Source organism: Pan paniscus, chromosome 3 (assembly GCF_029289425.2).
Source record: "Pan paniscus chromosome 3, NHGRI_mPanPan1-v2.0_pri, whole genome shotgun sequence".
NCBI classification, from domain to species: Eukaryota; Metazoa; Chordata; class Mammalia; order Primates; family Hominidae; genus Pan; species Pan paniscus.
The window spans coordinates 104296932-104322728 of NC_073252.2; the positions used below are offsets into that span (position 1 = coordinate 104296932).

A 25797-nucleotide genomic window follows, 5' to 3' on the forward strand; every position below is an offset into this window, starting at 1 on the left:
TTTGACTCTGATGATTACTGGATACCGTGCCTTGGTCAAGTTAGTTAACCTCTGTGAATCCCAGATCTTCGTTTTTGAAATAGGAAAACTAATGTCTGTCTTAACTATGTCATAGAGATGGTGTGATGTGGAAATAATATATGTGAAAATGCTTTGTAAACAGTAACAACCTGCAAATTTAAAGTAGTATTATTATTAATATCAGTATAAGAAACTCTAAATTTCTTTGCACCTTACCACTTCCCTACACATGTTCTACTTCCTGAGAAGGCAGATTTACTGTGATCTGAACACACTACTTTCCTAACGATGCACTTTGCATTTTCTTCTTTGAATGCTCTTTCCTGATCATTTCCATCAATCAAAGCTCTACAAGATTTTTCCAAGTCTGCCTCAAATGCCACTTGTTCTGTGAAAACTTTTGTATATTTTTTATGATACCTATCCCACTATGCTTTGTATCATATATAATATAGTTGTATTATATATAATCATGGTAATCATTTTTATATTATAATTACCTATCACAACATACTTGTACTATACTTAATTCTGGGTATATTCATTCACTCTTTCATTCATTCATGCTTGCTTTTGTTCATTTATTCAATATGAAATGCTTTGTGCTAAATGCCACGTGTCCCACTCTAGCAGAAGAGTCAGACATACAAACAGATACCTAAAATGCTTTACTATTAAGTACGACAATACAAGTTCTGGTATAAGGTAATGGCAGCAAAGTTACAGGAGCTTATGGCCTTTCCTATCATATTCTCTGCAGGAGAATGATAGGATTCTTGTGAATAAATGTTATTTTACTCATTTATTCATTAATTCAATATTTACTAAGTGCCTAATACATGCCAGATCTGTGTTAGGTGATAGGCTATAGCAGTGAAAAAAGCATAGTTCCAGGCTACAGGGAACTTAAAATAAGAGCAGTAGATATTCATTAAATAGTCTCTCAACCCACTCCAATCAAGTTCTTGCCTCCACCTCACCACTGAAACTGTTCTTACCTTGGTCATCAATAATTTCTATGTCATTAAATCTAACGGCCAATTCTCAATTGCAATCTTTCTTTACCAATCAGCAGGATTTGACAAAGTTGACTATTCCCACTTCTTCAGAACATTTTTTTCCCTCCACTTGGCTTCCAAAACACCATACTCACCTAGTTTTGTTCTTATCTTTCTGATTGCTCCTTATCCATCTCCTTTGTTGGTTCCTCTTCCTCTCTCTCACTCTCAACCTGGAGTGTCCCAGGTTCAGTTCTTAGATATCTTTTCTTTTCTATTTTTCTCCAAGTAACTGTGTAGTTTGAGGACCCTATTTCAGCTCCATCCCTAAACCTCTCCTACAAATTCTGAAACTGTATATCCAAATGCCTGTTTTCTCCACTTGCATGTCTAACAGATACACATATCCTAAAACGAGCTTCTGAGACTTCCTTCAAAATCTATACCTCCAAGTAGTTTCCAAATCTCAGTTAGAAGCAACTCTATCCCCTTTCAATTGCTCAGGTACTTGACTTCTCTCTTCCTCACACACTGTATATTTGTCACCAGTAGTCCTGCTGGCTCTACCTTCAAAAGATACGCAGCATATAAAAACTTCCCACTACTTCCACTGCTAATATCTTGATTCCAGCCAACATTATCTCTTGCCTAGACTATTGCAATAGTCCATGACTAGTTTCCTAGATTCCATTCTTGTCCATCCTTTGATTTTTCTCAGCATAGCAGCCAGAATGACCTTGTTAAATCTTTACATGAGACATCACTCCTCTGCTCAAAAGCATCAGTGGCTTTCCACCTCTAACAATAAAAGCCAAAGTCCTAATGATGATCAACAAAACTATGTAATATGGCCCTCTATTACCTATTTGACCTTATCTTCTTGTTCACTGTGCTCTAGTTACAATGGTCTACTGGCTGCTCCTCCACATCTCTGATATGCTTCCACATCAGGGCTGTAGCAATTGCTGCTGCTTTTGCTTGGTTTGCTCTTTCCTTTGCTTTCTTAAAGCATTTATTCATAAGTCAACTTTTCTGTGAGGTTTTCTTGGTTACCTTACTTATTTGAAAATTCATGGCCAGGTGCAGTGGCTCATTCCCACAATCTCAGCACTTTGGGAGGCCAAAGCGGGAGGATTGCTTGAGCCAAGAATCCAAGACCAGCCTGGGTAACATAGGGAGACCTCATGTCTACAAAAAATTTAAAAAGTAGATGGGTCTGGTGGCGCATGCCTGTGGTCCCAGCTACTTGGGAGGCTGAGGAGGGAGGATTAATTGAGCCCAGGAGGTTGAGACTGCAATGAGCCATAATCACACCACTGCACTCCAGCCTAGGTGACAGAGCAAGACCCTGTCTCAGAAATAAATAAATAATGAAAATTCAATCTCGTCTTTACCTGAGCACATAACATCCATACCTCTGCTTTAGCTTTTTTTTTTTAAATTAGAACTTACCACTACCTACCATATAATATATTTATCTTCATTATTGTCTATTTACTCTAGAATATGAGGTCAGAGATTTTTCTCTATCTCTTATTTTATTGCTGATATATTATCCATGGCATAGAAAAATGTCTGGCACATAATAGGCACACAAATATTTGTTGAAAGGATCAATCAAATATTTGTTGAAAGAATGAATGAAAAACACAATGAAGATCAATGAAAGTGATAAATTAAAAGATCCAAATAGTCATGAGATTATATATTTTCTTAAGAAGTTTTCAACAAATATGAAATAATGAGAAAATGAGTTAGTCCTTCCTTGCTTAATATTGGGGGAAAATCCTTCATATTAAATAGTGGCATGTATTTAAAAAAATTAAACTTGAGATTTTGTTATATACCTATACTTTGATAATAATTATAAAAAATTATTTAAAATAAGCAAAACAAAGCTTATTCTAATGATATTTGAAAAGTAATAATTAGTTCAAGTTGAATAAATATCTTTAATATAACATATAACAGCTCCTAGGTGCTTACCAGAACCAGTTATCTCTTACCAATTAAGGATAATTAAGATTAATAAATAAGTAATGTACTCTGTGAGATAGTAATGTCTATTATGTTTTCTTTCTATATTTCTCCTGTTTAAAATATTGATATTTTCATCTTAAATAATTACTCAGGATATCGGCACAGCTTTATAATATAGCCTGATATAAAAAAGACATCAAGATACAATAATTTTGAATACCAGGTGGGTTTTGATTAAAAAGAAAAGCAATTTAATATTAGAGATATTATTAGCTATTTCCTGATTTAATAGAAAATGAAATCCAATGAAAAGAAATCATACATACTCTAAGTATTTTCTCCAGATCATGAAATTATGTACAATTGATTTGGTGTAGTGCTACTCTACACAGTCAGCTAAGTAAATACTGCCCCCTAGCAATATCAAGCAAGAGTAGTGATATTTAGCATTTCATGAGATCCTTCCATGTGGTCTGGTAATGTCAAATTTAGAACCATCAATAGGAAAAACAAAGGAAGGGGGATAATTTTCTTGATTTTGAAAAGCAGAAAATTCTGTTTTACTACTACGAAGAGGAGTCCCTTTCTATTGATTTTCTTAATCCACATCCTTTATAAGCATACTATATTGTCTATCTTAAGTCAGAAGTATTTTCATATTTAAATTATTATATGCCTTCTCTGTAATACATATTGACCATTAGTTTAATGCTTTTGCAATGATTCTTTATATGTACATTAGGGAAACATATATACAGACATTCCAGAAAAGAATGTGTAAAAATCTGCACTTTGCGACCTGATAAAGTTATCTCCTTGAACCTTTAGGATTATTGTGAAGATTAGTTAATGGATCTAGAACACCTGGCATTTAGTAAACTTAAATATAGGAGTTACAATGATCACCCAGAATCTTCAGTAATGGAAAAGTATTTTAACAAGCCAAAGTTCTGAGGTAACCTCATTAAGTCATATAACAAAAGATACACACTTTTTTTTTTTTTAAATTAGGAGAGGCATGAGCAGAAAATAAAAAGAATAGACTCCTAGGCACTGTATAAAATATTTTATTTATCAGTAACAATTATTTCATCAATACCAATTAATTATTCTCAACTATGCTTAAAAATACTAATAAGAAAACAGAAGAATGATGGAATCATCTACAAGGATAGCACAGTATTAAAATAAATCATCACTATTATGCCATCCTTCATTTTTCTTTTTGTGCTAGCCATAGTATTGCACCATCTTTCAAGAAGATATGAAAGATGTACAGAGACACCATCATTATAGATTTTTTGTTGTTTTTTTACGTTTTCATTGAACACAGCTAAAGATTGAGAATTTTCCATTTTCCACCTTTATTATTAAAAAGAAAAGAGAAAACTGTTTCATAACAGGGGAAAACGTTTTACAATTACTGGACTAATCAGAAGATGAATGCAAAAAGATAGCAACAGTTTAACTCAAGTCAAATGGTAAAATTAGTCACACAAGTGATATTGCAAATTGTGAGTGCTCAGATGACAGTCTCTTAGGTGAATTTCCTCAAACACAGCTATCAGAGTAAACAATAAATAAGTCTGGAATTCTCATTCAGTCAGTCATTCAATGTGAAGGGCCTCACCACACAATATTTTGCAATAAGAAACCTGGACCATTTTACTTTGCTAAAAGGATATATGAGAGTAATATTTGATTTTTTATGATATTTGTGCACCAAAATTTTTGATACAGTTTAAGCAAATAAATGCTACAGGTGTATGTGTTTGCAATGTAATTATAAAGAAATAGATGATATAGAAATAAAAATTAAATTTATTCTAATTTGTGTTCATAAATCTAAAAATGAAAATGTTTTCAAATTATGGAATAAAAGACAGCTGTTCTTCAACCAAGTTATGAGCTCTGTCAGTGTTTCATTTTGATGACTGTGTTATAACCATGCAAGTGCAAGAACCAGAAATCAGCTAGAACCTATGAGAGACATATTTGAAATACGGAATCAGTATTTATATGATGGATATCCTTCAGGCTCATGTATGACAGCTGAGCAGTAAGTTCAAAGGACATATACACACACATATATATATATATATACTTTCAAAATAAGGAATATATGACATAAAATTTTGGGTTTGTTGTGTTTAAATTCTTAATAGTTTAATACAGTTTTTTACTATGCTTTATTCTACTTCTGCAAATTATTCACAAAATGACTTAAACATATAAAAATAATGTAAAAGATCCCTTGGACCCAAAAAGTAAATGGTTAATTTTTTTCCTCTATATACCAAAGATTATATTAGTTACATCTTTTACAGGTCATGATTTCTCTAAATAAAAAAAGAAACAAATAAAAAATAACTAACTGTATAAACATACCTTTTATTATTTATTATTAGTTGGCTTACAATATTGAACGAAAGAACTACACACTGAAAACTTACAAGAAAATCACTCGGATAATTTAATGGTTCTGAGATCTACATTATCATTTTTGGGAAAGATGAGCTATTATTCCAGAATACATTTCAATTATTTCATTGATTACTACAAAAAACTTTTCAAAATTTTCAAACATAATTCATTCTAATTTACTTTAAGTAAAAGAAAGACTATAAAACATGTTATGTAGCACTTTGTTGAGATAGAGAAGTACCTTAAAATCAAGCAATTAAAAAGATTAAAATTCAAAGTGGCAGAAAATCTCATCAATTCAGACAACCTTGAAAGTCTTTATTGTTATTAGTACCATACCTCCTCTGACAGAGTATTCATTAACTGATGTAGCAAAATAATATATCCATTATAGCTTGTAATATAATGTTCTTCTAAATATGAATCATGCTAATAAAAGAAATAATGCAACATGATCAAACTCTAGTAATATTAAATAAAGAACAATACCCCTTAACAATTATAGTGTGCCTGGAACTGTGTTGAACAGTTTATATGCATTCTCTAATCTCCATTATGAGGTAGAATTTATTATAATCTACATCAATGGTAAGAGGGTTGCAGGGAAAAAACTAAAACTAAAGCTAAAAATGGATTATGTAATTAGTATATGGAATAGCCAGAATTTAGAACCCTGGGCCATTTGGCACAAGTGTCTGAGTACTTAACCTCTACACCAGCTTTCTTAAATCTTGGTCACAGGCCCTGGCGGTCCTTAAGACCCTTCGGGGTCCACCAATTCAAAGCTATTTTTGTAATAATACTAAGATGATTTGCTCTTTTTACTGGATTGATATTTATGCTAATGGTGCAAAGCCACTGGTGGATAAAACTGCTGGCATGTTAGCACAATTTAAGGCACAGGCACCGAAGTATAATAATGGTCATGTGAAGGAGTAAAAATTATTAAATTTATTAAATATCTCTTTTAAAATTTGTGAAATAAAATGGAAGTAAGTATAAAGCACTTGTGCTATCTACTGAAGTACAAAGAGGTAAAGCACTTGGGTAATCATCTGTGAGCTAATATTGATGGTTTTTGCAAGAAATACTATGTTTATTTGAAAGAATGACAGACAAACAATGATTTTTTTAAATGTACAAAGTGAAACAGTTACTTTAAGAAAAAATGAGAGCTTTTAGGTGAAGATTAAAATTTTGGAAAGCTAATATCTGCCACTGTGAAATTGGTCGGTTCCCAATACTTAATCACTTTTTGGAAAAGACCTGTTGTGATATTAATAAATGTGATTTTAAAAATATTCTATAATGAAATGCTTCATAGTTGGAAGATCTGTGTAACTCAGCAACCAATATTTTTCAATGACAAATTCATGACACTACAAAATTATGTATGAGTAAAAGAGCCATTTAAATTGCAAGAAGAGTGATGGATTTTAGTATAACAGAGTATGAGAAGTTCATTGACATGGTTTTAGACTGTACATAGCAACTAGCTTTAAGAAACAATGAGGCCAGGCACAGTGGATCACGCTTGTAATCCCAGCACTTTGGGAGGCCAAGGCAGGTGGATCACTTGAAGTCAGGAGTTCAAGACCAGCCTGGCCAACATGGTGAAGCCCTCTCCACTAAAAATACAAAAAAAAAAAAAAAAAAAAAAATTAGCCAGGCATGGTGGCAAACACCTGTAATCCCAGTTACTTGGGAGGCTGAGGCAGGAGAATCGCTTGAACCCGGGAGGCAGAGGTTGCAGTGAGCCGAGATCACTGCACTTCCAGCCTGAGTGATGGAGTGAGACTCTGTCTCAAAAACAAACAAACAAACAAACAAACAAACAAAACCACTGCTCTGAGAAGTTTAAGAAACTACCGCTATCTGAGAAACTATTAACGTGTCTGTGTGAGGTCACATTTTCTTCATATAGTTAAACAAGTAAAAAGATTATAAAAATGTAAAAGATTATAAAAAGGTAAAACAATACCACTATTGCATTTTTGGGGGAAAATGTAACTATTTCTCAGAAAAATATGTTACTTTGGTTAACATGCAATGGTTTTGTTATTGTTATTTTTAAATGAATTATAAATACATAAATATATTTTAAATTTCTATAAATATCAATAGCTATAACTCATGTAAACAAAAACTCTTTGAGGTCCTCAATAATTTTTCAGAATATAAAGGGGTTCTGAGAGCAAAATGTTTTAGAACTGCTCCATTATGCCATACTTCCTTTCACCTGTTTCTGCACAGCATAAGGAATCATTAGATTAGAAACAGATGTGGGGGATAATGCAAATGAGGATTTACTGAATTGGAAAACTTGCTAGATATTTAACTTGTGTGTATAGTTTTTTGGCTAGAAAGTACCAAAAATGTCATTTTATCATCCCTGATACTATTAATAGCCACTTTGATTTCTAAAATCTGGGCACCTTCTGAAAGGTAATCAAGCTTCACTACGAGAGAGAGACTTTAATAAGCCATTTGTATTCAAAGGCCTTAATGGATCCAATGCCAGTAGAATGGGGTTTGTACTAATGTTGGGACATAGCAGCTACCAGACAAGAGGACACATCACAGGACTCTTCAGAGAGACTATAACAGGCTAGTAGGACTCTTATTATGAGATATTCTAAATAAGGTGGATATTCCTAGTTTTTCCTGTAATTACATCTTGATAAAATCTGAAAAGCTCATTGTCAGTATTCTCTTTAGACTAAAATCTAAAATTTATTTACATAACAACATAATGAAGATAAAGAACAAATGAAGGAACAAATACATAAATATTTCTGAGCAGTTTAAACTCGGCTGAATACAAATTTTGAAAATGACTGTGATAAGCTTTTAAGTAGTATAAGCATCCTTTCAGATTGTAGTTAAATGTCAATGGCTTTACCAGCATATCATGGAATTTGTTAGCTTTATCTTTAGCTGTGACAGTAGGTTGAAAAGGCACATATAGTACTGATACACTCCTTATCATTTCTCTTAATGGTTACCTGACAACTCTTCATAATTTGCAAGCTGAATACTATTCACAGAATTTCAGGAAAACAGTTCCCTTAAGAATGAATCATACTTTCCTGATCTCATTTTAAATGAGGTCTACTATATTTTTAAAAGCAGAAACACATATCAAGACAAAAATGATAAATATCACCCTGTCTCCAATTTTATCAAATACACATTATTCACCCTATTTATATGTAAATCACATAACTACCATGAAATGTATAATCTAGGCATCACATCAGTGTACAATATTTCTAACTATTCAAGCTTTAGCAGTGCTCAGTATTCAGAGTTCCGTGACCCAGAGCAAAAGGAAAAAAGCCAGAAATCACAATCTCTACTGCAATGGAAGCCTGAATTTCAATGATGAAAGATTAATGAGGGCTTACTTTGATAGGTTTAGTTCTTGAGTAGGAAACTCGGTTTGGTAAATCATTATCAAAGTACCCACTCTTTTACTTGATGAATCTAGCTTGTATTGTTGTTAGAGGCATAGAAAGTTACCTCAATAATTAAAGGTAGAACATTAAAGACAATCATTCGGAATTTTTAAAAAATGCTATATACACAAACTAATAAAATACAACTAAAATATGTTATTAATAGAGTTAAAAATGTTTTTAAAAGTCCTCCATTTCATCATGCCCCTCCCATAAGTACTCACTGTCAATAATGTCTACATTAAAACATTAAATCTGTTCACAAAATTGAATTTTAAAAAGGCCTCATCATTTTTATATTATCCGCAGGCTTGAAAAACAGCTGAATTAAAAAACAAACACAAAGAAAAAGATTTCAAAAAACAGTCTTCCTATTAACATTTTAGCTTTCTTTGTTGAATAACTTTGCCCACTCTCTGTGACAAGAAAACAGTTGTAGATGGGACTCTTCTTCAGGTTAAGATATATTATTTCCCCTCATTTCTTTCTGTTTACTCTAAAATTCTTAACAAGTGACAGAACCGTTTGCTAGAGGACATTCAGAAATACATGTGAATTAATTACTCAGAAATGAGTGTAGAGGCATTTTTTTGTAATGATGATTAGAGAATTGCTAGTGGCAATGAGTGGTTGGGGGTCAGGGATGCTCAGCATTTGCCATGTGCTGGATATTCCTATCCCACAAAGAATTACTTCCCATCCCGTATGACTTAAAACTGTCTCTGAAGACTAATCACACTACTATTGATAGCAGCAGGAGGCAGAAAAATCCCTAGGCAGATGGGGCAAGTCCCCAGTGTAATCCAATCTTAAACCAAAGACAGTTTAAGGTCTGAAAACCAAGATACAGGTCTCATACATATCTACAGAATGTATTGAGAACCTCTCCCGTATGGCACACTTTCCTCTGATTGATCCCTACCATTCACCTATTTTACATATACCTACCCTTCCCTAATTAGTTTTTTACACTGTTGTGGCCATCTTTCAGTGGTGCCCTTTTTTTTTTTTTTTAGCTTTTTTTGCATACTCACAAACCAATTAGCACATACACTCCCATTCTGAGCACATAAAAGCCCCAGGCTCAGCCACACTTTGGGCTACCCACTTTTAGGTGGTGGGAAGACTACCCAACTTCAGGTAAGGGTGCTGTCCAACTCAGGCTTCTTTCTCTGCTGAGAGCTGTTTTGTTACTGAGTAAAACTCTTTGCCTCACTCAACCGCTAGCTGTTAGCACAACCTTATTCTTGGACATGGGAAAAGAACTCAGGACCCACCAAACGGCAAGTGCAAACAAAGCTGTAACCCTGTAGCACACCCCTCCTGCTTGCCAAACAATGGGAGAAGGGACCTCTGGGCACCACACACCTCCATTTGTTGGGCTGTGGATGTGAGACTGAAAGAACTGTTAGCATGCTGTAACACCCCCTTTGGGGCTTTGGGGTCACATGCCCATCTCTGTTCAAGTGTCACAGCATTCCCCTCATCCAGACGCCGGCTCCCAAGGTGGAAGTAGGTCATGGCATGCCTGGCTCAGCTGCAGAGCAAGTGCAGGATCTGGGCCAGAGCTCAAGCCAAGCACAGCCTGCCTGGCCAGGTGGGCAGGGTACCTAGTGGGGCAAGCCCAGGGCCAAATGAGACATGGGCAGGGGCAATGCCCACCATGAAGATCTCTGCTGGTAAAGTGACACTGAAAAAATCCTGTGTCACTATACAAATCAATATTACTTTCTTAATAACACTACAATTGCAGAACTTTTTTACAAGAAGTTAAGCAATAATGCTCCAGTAATTTTATGTGTAGATCATAACAGGGAAGCATAAATAAATATATTATGTCACAATTATTTAGTTATTGAGTAATTCACTCACCCTGCATAGCAGCACACTTAACACCAATGTACTCTCCACTCAGATTTAACAAGCATTAACATTTTGCCACATTTACTCTAAAATTTTTTAAACCAAAATAAAATATGACCAATACAATAGAAGCCCCTTTCGTACTACTCCTGAATTTCAATCCTCTCTTTTTAAATTTATGTTTTATACTTTCTGTAACCTTAATAAGAATTATTTCTTAGATAAAAAAATACAAATATAATATTCCATATTTAAGTCTTCTAATGGATCTAGAATTTATTTTTATGTGTGGTATGAAGTTAGGCTTTCATTTACACTGCCCTCCACATCCACATAGTTACTCAATCAGGACCATCAACAATGCTTTCTTTTCTAATTGATTGTATGGTCATCTCTGTCATATATCACCAAATTCTATACAGGGATGGGTCTGTTTTGTGTTCTCTCTTGTATTTTACTAGCTTCTATTAATATCACTAATGTTGTTTTGGTTAATTGCCTGACTTTTTTTTAATCTCCTTTGGCCAATATCTTTAAGTTTTTATATTTATCTCTTATAAGTACTATCAAGATAGATTTTCAAAAATATCTGAAAATCTCCTTTAATAAGCCATTTAATTAGCTTACATTCTTTCTATGTTCTTTCTGCTTTTATAAGATTAAATGTCTTTTCTTTGTTCTAGCCTGCACCCCTCCATTGGTTTAGAAGTTACATATTCTCTCTTTATTCTTTTCAGGATTACCATTAAATTAAATTTTTAATGTGCATTATTGAACTTCTGAATTTCTTGTGAGGAGAGACGTTTACTGTCCTTTGTTCTAGACTATCTTTTCAAATATGTTTGTATAAAAAACAGCCTTGGAAAGCAGAAATGGAATCTCCTTCTAGACAAAAGACAGATTTACTAATAGCCTTAGAAGAAAAAGACAGGCTCTCTCTCTTGAACAAAGGGAAGGCATGCTTACTGTCCATTAAAAAAAAAAAAATTCCAATTCCTTAAGCTCATGGTTTCTCTCTTGTAATGTAATCCACTACATGTGCAGGTATCATCTGGGTCCTTGATGTTGTTTCCATAGGATTTGAGAGCAAGAGAAACCAACACAAATATGCTAATGTTCATGCTGCTTGCCGTACTGTTAGTGATAATGTCCTTGGTCTCTGGCCCAGGAATCTTGCTTTCAAGGAGGGTACAATCAAATCTCAGATCTGAAAGATTCCCTGACTTAATGTCTAAATAAAATGAGCATTCCCTCTAAATAATGCTAAAACATTAGAACACATTTTAACTGATTCCCACCTACTTTTACCTTTCACGTTATTATTTAGAATTTTATTTTCACCTTATTATTAGCCCTTCCCAAAGTGGATTTATATATATTTAAGTAACTTTTTACACAGATTTATAAACTTGTAGTATTTGATGAGTGATAATATTTAAAGAGGGTGGAAAAGTGCTTGGTACACAGTAAACATTTAATATGTATTCACATTAATTATGTTTTAACAATATTTTTAACTCAACATTGTTTCTTACATCATACTCATTCAGAATTCAATTTTCTGATTAACTAAAGTTATTTGTCCTTGTGTGTTTCCTTTCTTAATATTATCTCTGTTCATGAATATGTCTAAGGATTTTTATTGGATTATCTTTATAATTCTACACATTATTTTTTAAAGAGATGAAGTGTTGCTATGATGTTTTGGTCTCAAACTCCTAGCCTCAAGTGATCCTCCTGCCTCAGCCTTTCAAGCATAAGCCACTGCACCTGGTTTCCAAACATACTTGTCTACATAAATGTTTTCTGTTTCTGTTCAGTGCTGAGCACAATTTAATTAGGTGCCTTCACAAAAATTTGTTGAAAATAATTATCTTTTTTAGTCTAAATTTTAAATACTTAATATTCTTTTTTACTCAAAAATCTAACACCATTACCAACTTGGCAGTCAGCTCCTTGACAGCTTCTTCAACTCTAGCCATAAGATTGGATCTATATTGTATTATACCTCACATTTATAATGATATTATACTCCAACAGCCTTTTATTTTTATTCTTTAATTTTAAAAATCAGTTTTTATTGATTTTTTAAATTCCTTATATAAGTATTTTTCAAATTTAGGTTTATAAAATCAACTTATTAAATGTAGACTTTTCGAAAATAACACAATGCATCACATGTAGGAAGCAGAAAACATTGTTTTGTAAAACTTATTTTAGTTGTATACACACATACACAACACCACTCGAATTCTGTGTGCCCCAGGTCTCAATATAAAATGTATTTCTTCCCATGCATTGTGAGAATAAACAGATTTTAAGAAACTGCTTTATAGTATTCTATTAAACATGATCACATAATATAGTTTTAGGAAGTTTTTAACATTACAAAAAAAACATCTTAAATGAAAACAATTAAAAATTGCACTTAAGCCCCCTCGGTACCCATAACTCCTGTAACCCTACATAATCATAATTAATATTCTAGAGTATAGCCTTTCAACTTTTCCTATGTATATACACATATACACTAAATTCTATTTTATGAAAATGAGATAATACCATAATATTATTTTATAAATTATATTTCCTACTTTAATGATATGTAATGTGAACATTTTGGTTTTTTATCAATAATTTTTAATAAAGTATCTTCCTAAAAAATTATAATTGCTTGAGGTCAGGTGCCTTCAGCTTAACTTTTGAATGAGTAATACATTCACAGTGTTAAAAAATTTTTTTAATGTCAAATGTAACAAGAAAACAATTTCCTTTGCACCCACGCTACCACTTGCATCCCCATCACCAAGCAGCTAACTTTTGTTATTAATTTATTTTCCCCTCCACTTTCATTTGTTATTTTTGATAAGTAATAATTGTATACATTTATTGGATACAATGTGATGTTTTGATATATGTTTATTCAACAGCCTTTAAAAAGGGCTTGATTCTATGTGACAAACAACAAATAAAAAACAGGCTAAGTCACGCTACAGCTAACCTTTGATTTTCAACTCTGACTTTTAGCTTGATGTGGACTACAGAGAAAAGAAAAACCAAAATCTATCTAAGCTCCCAAAGTAGTATCAAGTAAAACACAGAAGTTACTTTCACTTAAGCATACACTTCCTATATCTTCAAAATCAGGCCTGAATATCATAAAATCCAAGTGAAAAGCCTACACAGCACAGTTTAATACAACACTATCACTAATGATTTTCTCAAAACTATCAACTATGCTAAGAAAAATGACTTATTTTCATTACTTAAGGTGGAAATATGGAAAGTAGCCACAAACTTACTAATATAAGGCTACAATTAGTAGCAGTAACTTGTTCAGATATGCACTATGACAACAAAAATTAAGAAAATACACTCTTCTGTGCTAATAATTTCTGCTTTTTTTTTTTAACCACATGTTCTATTAATGCACCAAGTACTTACATCTGGAATGAAGCCAATCTCATTGAGATGATTACTCAGCTCTGGATCATGAAATGCAATCATCTGAGAGAAGACAGTCAGATACTCTGAAATTACAAAGTTTGAGACAATCATCATTTTTACACAGTACTCCAAGAACATTATATTCAAATATAGTTTTATTTATACATTGAATGAGATTTAATTTCTCCATGAGAATACTTTACGCGATAATTTTGTTTTGTTACTATTTTACTTACTGCTAATTATTAAACAAGCACACCAACAAACTGTCATAACCTATTTTCTGCCTTCAGAGTTATCAGTTCATTTCTTGAGTCACAAATTGTACACATGATAAATAATGTTTTCCTGTTAAACTCTACAAGCACATTTTCTCTGGTAATATTAAATCTGCTTTGTATTTGTTGAATGTTCAGAAAGTGTAGCAGATCCTTAAATGAAGGAGAACATTTATAAGCAGTCACAAATGGAATAATAATGTCTCAAATTTGTTTATATATACAGATAAAATATATGCCTCTATATAGGCATCTGTTCCAGTTCTAATTTATTTCCATCTAAGACTTAGCAATTTGGCATATTTAGAAATAAGAATACCGGGGGAGGAACCAAGATGGCCGAATAGGAACAGCTCAGGTCTACAGCTCCCAGCCTGAGCAACGCAGAAGACCGGTGATTTCTGCATTTCCATTTGAGGTACCGGGTTCATCTCACTAGGGAGTGCCAGACAGTGGGCGCAGGTAAGTGGGTGCACGCACTGTGCGCGAGCCAAAGGAGGGCGAGGCATTGCCTCACTGGGGAAGCGCAAGGGGTCAGGGAGTTCCCTTTCCTAATCAAAGAAAGGGGTGACGGACGGCACCTGGACAATCGGGTCACTCCCAACCGAATACTGCGCTTTTCCGACGGGCTTAAAAAACAGCGCACCACGAGATTATATCCTGCACCTGGCTTGGAGGGTCCTACCCCACGGAGTCTCGCTGATTGCTAGCACAGCAGTCTGAGATCAAACTGCAAGGCGGCAGCGAGGCTGGGGGAGGGGCGCCCGCCATTGCCCAGGCTTGCTTAGGTAAACAAAGCAGCCGGGAAGCTGGAACTGGGTGGAGCCCACCACAGCTCAAGGAGGCCTGCCTGCCTCTGTAGGCTCCACCTCTGGGGGCAGGGCACAGACAAACAAAAAGACAGCAGTAACCTCTGCAGACTTAAATGTCCCTGACAGCTTTGAAGAGAGCAGTGGTTCTCCCAGCACGCAGCTGGAGATCTGAGAATAGGCAGACTGCCTCTTCAAGTGGGTCCCTGACCCCTGACCCCCGAGCAGCCTAACTGGGAGGCACCCTCCAGTAGGGGCACACTGACACCTCACACTGCGGGTACTCCAACAGACCTGCAGCTGAGGGTCCTGTCTGTTAGAAGGAAAACTAACAAACAGAAAGGACATCCACACCAAAAACCCATCTGTTCATCACCATCATCAAAGACCAAAAGTAGATAAAACCACAAAGATGGGGAAAAAACAGAACAGAAAAACTGGAAACTCTAAAAATCAGAGCGCCTCTCCTCCTCCAAAGGAACGCAGCTCCTCACCAGCAACGGAACAAAGCTGGACGGAGAATGACTTTGACGAGCTGAAAGAAGGCTTCAGACGATCAAATTACTCTGAGCTACGGGAGGACATTCAAACCAAAGGCAAAGAAGTTGAAAACTTTGAAAAAAATTTAGAAGAATGTATAACTAGAATAACCAATACAGAGAAGTGCTTAAAGGAGCTGATGGAGCTGAAAACCAAGGCTCGAGAACTATGTGAAGAATGCAGAAGCGTCAGGAGCCGATGCGATCAACTGGAAGAAAGGGTATCAGCAATGGAAGATGAAATGAATGAAATGAAGTGAGAAAGAAAGTTTAGAGAAAAAAGAATAAAAAGAAACGAGCAAAGCCTCCAAGAAATATGGGACTATGTGAAAAGACCAAATCCATGTCTGATTGGTGTACCTGAAAGTGATGGGGAGAATGGAACCAAGTTGGAAAACACTCTGCAGGATATTATCCAGGAGAATTTCCCCAATCTAGCAAGGCAGGTCAACGTTCAGATTCAGGAAATACAGAGAACGCCACAAGGATACTCCTTGAGAAGAGCAACTCCAAGACACATAATAGTCAGATTCACCAAAGTTGAAATGAAGGAAAAAATGTTAAGGGCAGCCAGAGAGAAAGGTTAGGTTACCCTCAAAGGGAAGCCCATCAGACTAACAGCGGATCTCTCCGCAGAAACCCTACAAGCCAGAAGAGAGTGGGGGCCAATATTCAACATTCTTAAAGAAAAGAATTTTCAACCCAGAATTTCATATCCAGCCAAACTAAGCTTCATAAGCGAAGGAGAAATAAAATACTTTACAGACAAGCAAATGCTGAGAGATTGTGTCACCACCAGGCCTGCCCTAAAAGAGCTCCTCAAGGAAGCGGTAAACATGGAAAGGAACAACCGGTACCAGCCGCTGCAAAATCATGCCAAAATGTAATGACCATCGAGACTAGGAAGAAACTGCATCAACTAACGAGCAAAATAACCAGCTAACATCATAATGACAGGATCAAATTCACACCTAACACTATTAACTTTAAATGTAAATGGACTAAAGGCTCCAATTAAAAGACACAGACTGGCAAATTGGATAAAGAGTCAAGACCCATCAGCGTGCTGTATTCAGGAAACCAATCTCACGTGCAGAGACACACATAGGCTCAAAATAAAAGGATGGAGGAAGATCTACCAAGCAAATGGAAAACAAAAAAAGGCAGGGGTTGCGATCCTAGTCTCTGATAAAACAGACTTTAAACCAACAAAGATCAAAAGAGACAAAGAAGGCCATAACATAATGGTAAAGGGATCAATTCAGCAAGAACAGCTAACTATCCTAAATATATATGCACTCAATACAGGAGCACCCAGAGTCATAAAGCAAGTCCTGAGTGACCTACAAAGAGACTTAGACTCCCACACATTAATAATGGGAGACTTTAACACCCCACTGTCAACATTAGACAGATCAACGAGACAGAAAGTCAACAAGGATACCCAGGAATTGAACTCAGCTCTGCACCAAGCGGACCCAACAGACATCTACAGAACTCTCCACCCCAAATCAACAGAATATACATTTTTTTCAGCACCACACCACACCTATTCCAAAATCGACCACATACTTGGAAGTAAAGCTCTCTTCAGCAAATGTAAAAGAACAGAAATTATAACAAACTATCTCTCAGACCACAGTGCAATCAAACTAGAACTCAGGATTAAGAATCTCACTCAAAACCACTCAACTACATGGAAACTGAACAACCTGCTCCTGAATGACTACTGAGTACATAACGAAATGAAGGCAGAAATAAAGATGTTCTTTGAAACCAACGAGAATAAAGACACAACATACCAGAATCTCTGGGACACACTCAAAGTAGTGTGTAGAGGGAAATTTATAGCACTAAATGCCCACAAGAGAAAGCAGGAAAGATCCAAAATTGACACCCTAACATCACAATTAAAAGAACTAGAAAAGCAAGAGCAAACACATTCAAAAGCTAGCCGAAGGCAAGAAATAACTAAAATCAGAGCAGAACTGAAGGAAATAGAGACACAAAAAACCCTTCAAAAAATTAATGAATCCAGGAGCTGGTTTTCTGAAAGGATCAACAAAATTGATAGACCGCTAGCAAGAATAATAAAGAAAAAAAGAGAGAAGAATCAAATAGACGCAATAAAAAATGATAAAGGGGATATCACCACCAATCCCACAGAAATACAAACTACCATCAGAGAATACTACAAACACCTCTACGCAAATAAACTAGAAAATCTAGAAGAAATGGATAAATTCCTGGACACATACACTCTCCCAAGACTAAACCAGGAAGAAGTTGAATCTCTGAATAGACCAATAACAGGATCTGAGATTGTGGCAATAATCAATAGCTTACCAACCAAAAAGAGTCCAGGACCAGATGGATTCACAGCTGAATTCTACCACAGGTACAAGGAGGAACTGGTACCATTCCTTCCGAAACTATTCCAATCAATAGAAAAAGAGGGAATCCTCCCTAACTCATTTTATGAGGCCAGCACCATTCTGATACCAAAGCCAGGCAGAGACACAACCAAAAAAGAGAATTTTAGACCAATATCCTTGATGAACATTGATGCAAAAATCCTCAATAAAATACTGCCAAACCAAATCCAGCAGCACATCAAAACGCTTACCCACCATGATCAAGTGGGCTTCATCCCTGGGATGCAAGGCTGGTTCAATATACGCAAATCAATAAATGTAATCCAGCATATAAACAGAGCCAAAGACAAAAACCACATGATTATCTCAATAGATGCAGAAAAGGCCTTTGACAAAATTCAACAACGCTTCATGCTAAAAACTCTCAATAAATTAGGTATTGATGGGACATATTTCAAAATAATAAGAGCTATCTATGACAAACCCACAGCCAATATCATACTGAATGGGCAAAAACTGGAAGCATTCCCTTTGAAAACTGGCACAAGACAGGGATGCCCTCTCTCACCACTCCTATTCAACATAGTGTTGGAAGTTCTGGCCAGGGCAATTAGGCAGGAGAAGGAAATAAAGGGCATTCAGTTAGGAAAAGAGGAAGTCAAATTGTCCCTGTTTGCAGATGACATGATTGTATATCTAGAAAACCCCATTGTCTCAGCCCAAAATCTCCTTAAGCTGATAAGCAACTTCAGCAAAGTCTCAGGATACAAAATCAATGTACAAAAATCACAAGCATTCCTATACACCAACAACAGACAAACAGAGAGCCAAATCATGAGTGAACTCCCATTCACAATTGCTTCAAAGAGAATAAAATACCTAGGAATCCAACTTACAAGGGATGTGAAGGACCTCTTCAAGGAGAACTACAAACCACTGCTCAAGGAAATAAAAGAGGATACAAACAAATGGAAGAGCATTCCATGCTCATGGGTAGGAAGAATCAATATCGTGAAAATGGCCATACTGCCCAAGGTAATTTACAGATTCAATGCCATCCCCATAAAGCTACCAATGACTTTCTTCACAGAATTGGAAAAAACTACTTTAAAGTTCATATGGAACCAAAAAAGAGCCTGCATCGCCAAGTCAATCTTAAGCCAAAAGAACAAAGCTGGAGACATCACACTACCTGATTTCAAACTATACTACAAGGCTACAGTAACCAAAACAGCATGGTACTGGTACCAAAACAGAGATATAGATCAATGGAACAGAACAGAGCCCTCAGAAATAATGCCGCATATCTACAACTATCTGATCTTTGACAAACCTGAGAAAAACAAGCAATGGGGAAAGGATTCCCTATTTAATAAATGGTGCTGGGAAAACTGGCTAGCCATATGGAGAAAGCTGAAACTGGATCCCTTCCTTACCCCTTATACAAAAATCAATTCAAGATGGATTAAAGACTTAAATGTTAGACCTAAAACCATAAAAACCCTAGAAGAAAACCTAGGCATTACCATTCAGGACATAGGCATGGGCAAGGACTTCATGTCTAAAACACCAAAAGCAATGGCAACAAAAGTCAAAATTGACAAATGGGATCTAATTAAACTAAAGAGCTTCTGTACAGCAAAAGAAACTACCATCAGAGTGAACAGGCAACCTACAAAATGGGAGAAAATTTTTGCAAACTACTCATCTGACAAAGGGCTAATATCCAGAATCTACAATGAACTGAAACAAATTTACAAGAAAAAAACAAACAACCCCATCAAAAAGTGGGCAAAGGACATGAACAGACACTTCTCAAAAGAAGACATTTATGCAGCCAAAAAACACATGAAAAAATGCTCACCATCACTGGCCATCAGAGAAATGCAAATCAAAACCACAATGAGATACCATCTCACACCAGTTAGAATGGCGATCATTAAAAAGTCAGGAAACAACAGGTGCTGGAGAGGATGTGGAGGAATAGGAACACTTTTACACTGTTGGTGGGACTGTAAACTAGTTCAACCATTGTGGAAGCCAGTGTGGCGATTCCTCAGGGATCTAGAACTAGAAATACCATTTGACCCAGCCATCCCATTACTGGGTATATACCCAAAGGACTATAAATCATGCTGCTATAAAGACACATGCACACGTATGTTTATTGTGGCATTATTCACGATAGCAAAGACTTGGAACCAACCCAAATGTCCAACAATGATAGACTGGATTAAGAAAATGTGGCGCGTATACACCATGGAATACTAGGCAGCCATAAAAAATGATGAGTTCATGTCCTTTGTAGGGACATGGATGAAATTGGAAATCATCATTCTCAGTAAACTATCACAAGAACAAAAAACCAAACACCGCATATTCTCACTCATAGGTGGGAATTGAACAATGAGATCACATGGACACAGGAAGGGGAACATCACACTCTGGGGACTGTTGTGGGGTGGGGGGAGGGGGGAGGGATAGCACTGGGAGATATACCTAATGCTAGATGACGAGTTAGTGGGTGCAGCACACCAGCATGGCACATGTATACATATGTAACTAACCTGCACAATGTGCACATGTACCCTAAAACTTAAAGTATAATAATAAAAAAATAAAAAAAATAAAAAATAAATAAAAATAAAAATTAAAAGTATAAAAAAAAGAAATAAGAATACCATGTTTAATCAGAAAGTAGAGATATGGTAGGCAATTAAAAATATATTTTGTTGATTCTAATTCTATTAGAATTCATAGAGTTCAGTTGAAATATGAGGAATATGTTCATTTTTTTCATTCTTCCAAAGTTACTATTCTTGCTAGTTTACTCACTATGCACTAATCTAAACAAGATAGTGCTAACAATCTACTCAAGGGCAAGTAACTATTCTATTTTTACTAATTAAAAAACCAAGATTAATACATATTTCAATGAGCTCAACTTTTTTTTTTTTAAAAATATAGACTGGGTTTTGCTACGTTGTCTAGGCTGGTCTCAAACTCTTGGGCTCAAGCAATCCTCCTGTATTGGCCACCCAAAGTGCTGAGATTACAGGTGACAACCTCATTTTTTTGAAATTGAAATGACAATAACATCATAAAACTTTTCCCTTTATAATCACAACTTTCTCCTACAGTAAAGTAACATCTATTTTTAAAACAAATTATTTGGTGAAAATAATCTTCAAAAAATGTCTGCCTTGTTATTTTTTAAACTTTTAAAGTTTTTAGCTTTTAATATTTGAACAAATAGTACTAAATTATTGACAGTCCATCAGTACAAGTAGTCTTCCCTTTCTTTTCTCAAATAATCCTTTGCTTCCAATGATCACATGAATTTTATAGATAACATGGTTTGGCTGTGTCCCCACCCAAATCTCAACTTGAATTGTATCTCCCAGAATTCCCACATGTTGTGGGAGGGACCGGGGTGTGGTAATTGAATCATGGGAGCTGCTCTTGTCCGTGCTATTCTCATAATAGTAAATAAGTCTCACGAGATCTGATGGGTTCTTCAGGGGTTTCTGCTTTTGCTTCTTCCTCATTTTCTCCTGCCGCTGCCATGTAAGAAGTGCCTTTTGCCTCCTGCCATCATTCTGGGGCTTCCCCAGCCATGTGGAAATGTAAGTCCAATTAAACCTCTCTTTTTTTTTCCAGTATCGGGTATGTCTTTATCAGCAGTATGAAAATGGATAAATACAATAGATATTTCCCTATAAGCAAACATCTTACATGTCACATATCCTACACAGAAGAGCTTCAGGGCAAAAAGAAAAAAAGATGAGGTGCTGTATTCCATGACAAAGCTGAATTCCTCATTTAATGTGAACTTTTACCCATGCTGGATTTAAAAAAAAAAGATACTCAAGTAATACTTTTTCTTGACTTGATGTTAATTCTACTGCAACAAAATGCATTCTATACATCCATTGTCTCACCTTTTCCTCTCTGCACAAAAAAGGTACAATTTACATCAGTTTCAAGAGTTATAGATCAAAGTGAAGACCCAAAATATATCTGAAGGGCCCAGGGAACTTCTGGGTTTAACTTTTCTTTAACTTTTTAATTTCTCCTTCCAATTAGTGGTGCTGTGTTTGTAATTCCAATTTACTCAGAAGCCAGAGATATGTGACATCAACAATTACAAGCATTCAACTATATATCAATGAAAGCATACGGTTATTAACTTCTAAAAAGCATGCTTCATTTTAAAACAGAAATTCACACCTCAGGCAATTTTCCACAGCTATGCTCCAGTTTATTAAATATCATTCTTGAGTCTGATAAAAATAATTACTATGTAAAATTACATGGCTAATTAAAGATCTGCTGAAGAAATCTAATCCATCATGAAAACACTGTCCTGCCACCACACCCGGCTAATTTTTGTATTTTTAGTAGAGACGGGGTTTCACCCTGTTTGCCAGGCTGGTCTCGAACTCTTGACCTCAGGTGATCTGCCCGGCTTGGCCTCCCAAAGTGCTGGGATTGCAGGCATGAGCCACTGTGCCTGGCCAACACTGATGATTGGATTTATATGTTATAACTGCATATACATATATATACACACACACACAGACATAAAATATATAAATTTTATGTATTATTAAAAGTTATATGTTATATATCACTTCATATATGCAAATATAATTTGTAAAACTAGCATAAGTTTTGGTTGCTCAGGACAGGCTTTCAAATGAGATAACAATATGGCCTGTTATATTTACAAAGTTCTGTCTCTAAAGGGAGTACATGTGACAGCTGATGAAATCTGCACTATGTAATATTCTCAGTTATTTCAAAAAAGCTTTTAAAAGCCCCTTGGTGTAAATTTTTAAAATATCAAAATAAATATATGCCTTTTGATTTGCAAATCAAAGAATTCAAGAGTAGTTACAAAAAAAAAAAAAGAAAAACAGAATAAAACAAAGGATTCAATGGAATCATAGAATCTTGACTCCTTTTAAGGAGACATTAAAATATTGTTAAAGCTCTGTAATTGACATGGACACAAAGAAGGGAATAACAGACTCCAGGACCGCTTGAGGGAGGAAGGTGAGAGGAGAGAGATGATTGAAAACCTACCTGTCTGGTACTATGCTTATTACCTGGGTGATGAAATAATCTGTACACCAAACCCCCATGACATGCAATTTACATATATAACAAATCTGTACATGTACCCTGAATCTAAAAGTTAAAAAAAATCTGTAATTGTGATTTATACTATATAATAAGGATATGAATCTAGAGTCTTAACTTCAAAAATAGTGTTTTCTAACCTACACATGACCTATATAGAGGTAAATGGTATTATTTAAACAAATAAATTAAGGTTCTTACTAAATTTCCCATTTAAGCTTCAAGTGAAGTTTATTATATTACAGTATAAAATCTATCTAATATAAATTTTCTTCATTTTATATTTGTAAAACCTTATAACTTTTAATTTTTGCAATGAAATATAAAATGAAAATAAATTGTCATCTTCCCTTCTAATTGCTCTGTATTAAAAATTTTTGTTTCTCTCCTTTAAAATGGCTTATTTGTTATATATATTAACATGACAATCCCCAATAAATTTATTGTAAGAATTTTATATGACACTATCATATTTTTGTGCAACTGTTTATAAATAAGCCATCTGTTTTCCAAAAAATATATGCAGAGACAAAATTTCAGAAAGCCCTACATATAGGTATCCTTATTTTTCCCTTCCGAAAAGTTTTTCAGCTTTGACTCTTTTAGCTAGGATAAGAAGATGAAAGATGATGGGTGGGATTTAAAACAAATGTTTTCCTCAGCTCACACATCAGAAATGGTATTCTCAATTCCGTAACTATTTGTTGTTTTCCATCAGACTACTAGTCTATCATGAAGATGATAAATATAGATAGGTTGGGAGTTATGTATCTGTTGTCAACTAAGAATGTGCCCAAACCAAACCATTTGGTGATAATGTTGACTCACTGCACTCAAAAGCAGGGTTATTTTAATGCAAATGAACCTGAATTACTTCCCATTACAAAGTTTTCTGCTGTAAAATTTGGCCTATCTAGTAAAGGCACAAAAAACAAGCACCAACTTTTATAACTAAGTGGAAAGAAGGGGTTCAAAAGAAGAGAAAGGAAAGAGAAAAGTAATCTTTAGAGCTACATTTGTGAACCACTTTCTTTCCTTCTCACATATCTTGCTCTAGTTAAAAAAAGAATCTACAAATGAGCCCACTTAATAGTTATCATAATAATATTTCTAGTAAAGGTAGGTAGGACATTTACTGTTTCAGGAAAAATCTCCTCAGTCACATGATACAAGATATTCTTAAAAATCCCAAGACTGTATATACTACAATCTCCAAATATCATTAAAGTCATTATGCAAAGATGTGCACTAAGCTGCACATATATTAAAAGTAATGGAAAAAAACACAACTGCTTTTGCACCAACCTAATACAATGCACTACCTTTCTAAATACATAACTTTTGGAGTGAAATTGCATATTCTCTCGCTCTCATTGTTACAGTTTGGTGGGAAAGAAGAGTTTTATACCCCACCTTTGACAACTGGACTTTAGACTTTGTATGTCTGTCTTCCTCTTTCTCCTTCCAAGAGTTACTGAATATATATGTGTAGTATGAACTTATCTCCTAGTTTGCCTGAGAGAGTCCCAGTTGGCATCTGTAGACCCAGCATCTGGTACAGTGCCCCTTTAAACTCTCAGAAACATCCCAATTTAGTTGTACAGTCAATCTAGCTATATGTGGTACTATATTAAATGTTGGGGACATCACAGTGAAGAAGATACGATTCTTTCCCTCAAAAGATTTAGAAAGACATACAGGTAAACAGAAAATTGGGGAAACTTTCTCCTAATTTCCCAGATTTATATGATATCTCCTCTTATCTTTACCTTTCCGACTTGTAGCAACCACATCTTCCAAAACACTACAAGAGTATGTTTAATGTGCCAAAGTTTCCATTGGCCAAATATAGTCTACCTGGTTCCTCACTGGCCTGAAGCTGCCTTTCTCCTCAATAGCCTAAGATATACCTGTCCTGCAAGTTATAAACTTGTTTTCCAATATGGCTGAAATGCTAATCAATAGATTTCTTTCTAATTCCTCCATCTTTTTCCATACAATTAATACTCTAAGATTCTGAACCTTAGAATAATTTTAATAATCTTAGATAATCTCAACAGCCAATCCTGAGTTGCATAATCAGTATGTTATTTTTAAATGTTCCCATGTATTGATAGTTTGTCAACTCAATAACAATGTTTCTGGTGATAATTTGATAGTACAAACGATAATAAGAAATATTCATTTAAGTCAGAAAGTAATTAAATTTATTATATCTTAAATATATCTGCAGGTAACAAGTCAATAGAACTAAGTTTAAAAAAACAGGGTATCTTGATTAAATTGAGCATTCTTTTACTGATCTATAAGAGGTAGAGCATTTTAGAGTCTCATGAGTGTATATATATTTTAGAAAAAACTTTAAAATAGAAAATATTTTAAGGTCTATTAGCGTATAGTAATAATAACTTTTTTTTTTTCAAGAACAATTCAAGTTGCTATTGAACATAGAAACTTTTA

General features: G+C 35.0%; 1 protein-coding gene across 2 annotated transcripts in view; it reads right to left on the reverse strand.

The window, feature by feature from the left end:
• Nucleotides 1-25797, reverse strand: part of TBCK (TBC1 domain containing kinase) — a 281985-nt gene that overhangs the window by 163818 nt on the left and 92370 nt on the right. For both annotated transcript variants that reach the window (XM_008955359.4, XM_003829981.5), the window contains exon 20: nt 14189-14274. In XM_008955359.4, the coding sequence (XP_008953607.4) occupies nt 14189-14274 (86 nt within the window). The remainder of the gene's footprint in view (nt 1-14188; nt 14275-25797) is intronic.